This window comes from Gadus morhua, chromosome 6 (assembly GCF_902167405.1).
Source record: "Gadus morhua chromosome 6, gadMor3.0, whole genome shotgun sequence".
NCBI lineage: Eukaryota > Metazoa > Chordata > Actinopteri > Gadiformes > Gadidae > Gadus > Gadus morhua.
Window position 1 is genome coordinate 17,026,091 of NC_044053.1, and position 5,000 is coordinate 17,031,090.

At 48.2% G+C, this 5,000-nt stretch overlaps 1 protein-coding gene across 1 annotated transcript in view; it reads left to right on the forward strand.

Moving 5' to 3' along the window:
- The window catches only part of pde4d (phosphodiesterase 4D, cAMP-specific), a 52,782-nt gene that overhangs the window by 378 nt on the left and 47,404 nt on the right, over positions 1–5,000 (forward strand). Inside the window, exon 1 of the mRNA XM_030357715.1 lies at positions 1–1,008. This exon is cut by the window's left edge and continues 378 nt beyond it. Within this exon, the coding sequence (XP_030213575.1) occupies positions 917–1,008 (92 nt within the window). The 5' untranslated portion in view covers positions 1–916. The remainder of the gene's footprint in view (positions 1,009–5,000) is intronic.

The following is a 5,000-nucleotide window of genomic DNA, read 5'->3' on the forward strand; positions in this document are numbered from 1 at the left end:
GGGCAGTCCGTCAGGGGTGGGAATGACTTCCGGGGGTACGCCCCCCTGAGCACCCCGGAACGCTCACCATGTGGATGTGGGACAGAGATTCCCAAACACTCGCTGGACGTAGGATCCCACGGAGGAAAAGGAAGGAGCAGCAACAGCAGCGTCGGCGTGGATTAGCTGGTGGTACGGGACGCCGGTGTGTTTGTGTGCTGACGCCACAGCACGGGTAGCCTCTATCCACCCCCCTCCCTGTCCCCCCCCCCCACCCCCTGGGGAGAGAGCCGCTCCTGAACTCCTCGCTCCTCATTGGACCATTCTTGTTTGTTTTTTTTTCTTTTTTGTCTCTTGACACACCATTCAGCCCCGAAGCGGGATCTCCACCTTTTTGTTTCCAAGTGTTTGTGTGTGTGTGTGTGTGTGTGTGTGTGTGTGTGTGTGTGTGTGTGTGCGTGTGTGTGTGTGCGCGCGCGCGCGATCGCGCGCGTGTGTGTACCTGTGGCGACTCGACGCAACATTGGATTCCCTGGGTGCTATGTGTACTATGACTCTGCCCACGCCTCGTTGCTGATGTTAGCCGGCATTTCGCGGACAGTGATGCCCTGAGGTCGGGTGGGGGTGGGGGCGGTCGGCCGTGGTGGCGGTTGTGGTGGGGGAGGTGAAGTGAGGGAAGGGAGGCGGTGGGGGTGGACCAAACCAAACCAAACCAACCAACCAAGTTTTAGGCAAGGGGCTCATTACTGGAATGCCTGTGTGACGGGGCAGGGCAGCCGGTCGTCGGTATGGAACAGAGCACGTCGCGCCGGGGCCTGTGGATCCTCCCCTGGGCCTACTGGAGATAGCAAGGACCGATATTAGGGGGCTACCAAGGGTGAAAGGTCAAGGAGCCCCCCCTCGCCGCCCCCCAGCCGCCACACATTCCTCACGCAGCATGAAGCCGGGACACTGTTCGGGTGTGGTGCCCGGGGACCGAGCCATGATGCACCTCAGCAAGTATCCCTTACGCCGGCACTCGTGGATATGGTAAGGACCCGGCTGGAGCGCGTGGCTACCGCTGGGAACGGGGCTCCCTTATTGGTTTATCGTCTGAACGCTCGTACCAAGGCATGAGATTCCTTTGTGGAATAATGTTGCACTTGATTTGATCTTTGTGCAGCTTTCACTCTTGTTTATTTTGGTCTGTGTGTGTTTGTGTGTGTGTGTGTGTGTGTGTGTGTGTGTGTGTGTGTGTGTGTGTGTGTGTGTGTGTGTGTGTGTGTGTGTGTGTGTGTGTGTGTGTGTGTGTGTGTGTGTGGTTATGTGGTTATGTTTATGGGGTTTGCATTTCATAGAGGGGAACCGTAAATGTATGGCGTCATTCTTGAACTAAGTGCTGTGTGTGTGTGTGTGTGTGTGTGTGTGTGTGTGTGTGTGTGTGTGTGTGTGTGTGTGTGTGTGTGTGTGTGTGTGCGTGCGTTTGTGTGTGTGTGTGTGTGTGTGTGTGTGTGTGTGTGTGTGCGTGCGTGCGTGCGTGTGTGCCCTCGTGTCCCTGTCTATCTTGTCTCGTGTCGTTAGGACTGCCCCCAGTGGACCGGTTCAACCCATTCTTTCCTCAGCCCTGTTTCGACAGAGGTCAAGGAAACATATTGTTTCCGGGCCAGACACTTCCTGTTGTTGTTTTTTTTCTCCCTGACCGAATGCAGGGGGGTTGATGAAGCGTAAAGCCATACAGAGGTCGAATCATAACAGGCTCCAGGAAGCTCTTATGAAAGGTGTAGCTCAGCCTGCGACTGTAGGAAAATGAGTGTTGAGTGTTGCTAGGCTAGCTCGTCTGTGTTGTTATTTTGTGCCGGCCAGTCAGCGCAGACGTCTGTGGGAACATGACTACTATATAAACTACAGGGAGGGAGAGAGAGAGAGAGAGAGAGAGAGAGAGAGAGAGAGAGAGAGAGAGAGAGAGAGAGAGAGGGAGAGAGAGAGAGGGAGAGAGAGAGAGAGAGAGAGAGAGAGAGAGAGAGAGAGAGAGGTTGGACCACTGATGTCACCAGGGTGTGTTGGACTTATCCGGGCCTGTTTTGTATTTATTTCTAATGTGTGTGTTATCAGTGCACAAGTTTGCAGATTTGACTTTTGATGATATTCATTTTATTAAACTGGGGAGAAAGTTTTCAGTTTTTTTCTTTCTCCTGGGAGGAGTGACCTCTGGGGCTATCTAAACCTGTTTGCTGCAGTTTTCAGTTCAATGGTGACATGGAACAAAAAAGTATATTGCACAATGGCCACAGCCCAAATATGTTCTTTGGATTGACAAACATATTCAGGCCAATAGCTGTTGGCTTTGTGTGACACAAACAAACGCTTTTTCTGAAAGGTTTTTTTAATTTGTTCACCTTGCATTGCTTTTGACCTATATACATACATACAGATTATACATAAGGGATAGAGAGGCAGGCAGTCAAATATTAATAGATCTGTTAACACAGTTTCTGTTGACACTTAAGAAGCAAAGATTAGACTTCATTAAAAGTTGTCAAGACCAGGCTTTAGTGTTTATACAAACATGCAAAGAGAGGACAGAATGTTTGATTAACCCCTCTGCTGACAGAAAAATACACATTGTCAAATTTGGAATGGACAAATTAGGAGCAAATATTTTATTGGATACAGTCAATGCCAAAGTGGAAAGAAGACATAACTAAATGTTGAACCTCTACCAATGAAGGCACACACACACACACACACACACACACACACACACACACACACACACACACACACACACACACACACACACACACACACACACACACACACACACACACACACACACACACACAGACACACACACACACATTAACACGCGCTAGCGCAAACGCAATTTTTTGCTGTAGAGTTGGCAGGCTAGCCTTTGAAGAGAACAGCAGTATTGAATGTTCTCAGTTAATCCAGGGGCAGCTACGTAAACAGAAAACCTGCCATTGCTCGCGCACACTCCCTCACATATGCACATTCCCATGCACACACAAACACACACACACACCCCGATGCTCCTCTGTGCACACACCCTTATAGGGATTAGCACATACATGCTCACTTGCAGGCTGTACAAACACACACCACCATCACTGAAGGGGCGGATGTGATTGTATGTGTCTGTGCATGTGTGTGTGGGGGTAGTGTACGCAATGGACCAAAGAGCCGGTGATTCTTTTCAATTAACCGACACCTCTGACACAGACAGACAGGAAAGAGACAAACAAGAGCACTCTTCGTGTGTAGCGTACGTTTGTGTGTGTGCATGCGGGAGTGTTTGTGTTTGAAAAATAGGCCCTGTGTAATGATCTTTGCGTTTGTTTGAATGCGTCCTGTCACTTTGTGACATAAATCCGACAGTGACGCACGGTACCTCAGTGTGTTGGAATGCAGTGTGTGGGGGGCTGAATTTGGACGGGGGCTGCGGCGGTGGTGGGGGGTAAATGTAGCCGGCAGTGGTGTCGGAACATTAATCCTTTGCCGTCACGCTTGTCACAACGACACATTAGTCTTTCAGAACGGGACATGCTGCCAGTCAAACTCAAGATTCACCCTCTCGCTCAAATCCTACCTCTCTCTATCTCTTTTTCTCCTTATCTCTCCCTTTCTCTTTTCCTTCTCACTGCGTCTCTCTCTCTCTCTCCCCCTCTTCATTTCAGTATCGGAAGGCATGTGTTTGTGTGTGCGTGTGTGTGCTGTGGGTGTGTGTGAGAGTGTTGCTGTGTAATATTTGAATGGTTGTATCTTTAAAGGATTCTTTCCTTTTTCTGTATATTTGTTTGGAGGTTCCCGTTGCGAATGTGTGAGGATCTGTGTGCATATGTATGTGTGTGTGTGTGGGGGGTTGCCGGTGTGTACGTGTGGGGGTGTGGGTATGTGAACGTGAGTGCAAATGTATTTGGGTGTGGGTGTGCCATCGTGCTTTTTGGTTCTAATAAGGGTCTTTGTGCGTGTCCTTGCATGTGCGTGTCCGTTCATGTGTGTGCGTGCGTGCATGCAGAGGAGCTTTTAGAAAGGAAATTGTGTATTATTCATTGTGCTGATAAAATGGACGGGCCTGAGCTCCTCTCTGACTGTGACCCGTAGAACGCACCGGAGCCCAGACTGCGTTCTATAGAGCTTCATACAATACTCTATAGCAACACAGTAGCTTAGCATGTGTATACACGCGGATGTCGATGTGTGCGTTGTTTTAGTGCAAGTATCGCTGGTATGTAAAGGGCTGTAGAAGATCTTAGGTCTTGCATTATTACTGAGGAGGGAGCAGCTCGCCACAGACACTTCTGGCTCATGCAGATGACGTCTTCTGCCTCTGTTTCCCCTATATCTTCTGCAGGTCATGATGAAGTACTGTTTATGTGTAGTTAATGGGCTCAGTGATTGGTCGTCCATATTATCGTTGATAGAGGCTGTCAGCGATACAATGAATCACTTAACTAATTACGCTAATATAGACCACATCGAACGTAAGCTGCACCTGCCAACAACTGAGGCTTGAGAAAATGGGAACCGTTTGTATGTTCAATATTCAATTGGGCATGATGCACATGCCCAATTGAATGTGCATCAAATCATGTACGCTCTCTATATCACCCTTTTGATTTTAACTTGATTTCAAGGGATTTGCATTGAAAAGCTGAAACAAATCAAAGAGTTTGGGAAAGGTATTTTCAACTCTTTGATGGTTATATCTAAGGATTGCTGTGCGATTGGCAGGATAATGTCAAAGGATTACATGCAGGTCTCAAAACTGTGGCCATTTGTCATGTGGATACGAACAAGGTAATTTTTTCAACAACGTAACAAAAAAAACACGAAAAGTACTATTGGAATAACTCTCTTGGTCTCGGGCTTCAACGGATAGCGGGGCAGTAGAAAGTAGAAACAACTCTCGGAAGATTCTATGGTCTTTTCTGTGTTTAATAGCATGAGTGGTATTTATAGTGGTTAGATGCGTGCCAAAAAATCGGAATTTGATGTTACCCAATTAGCAGTTAGTTATT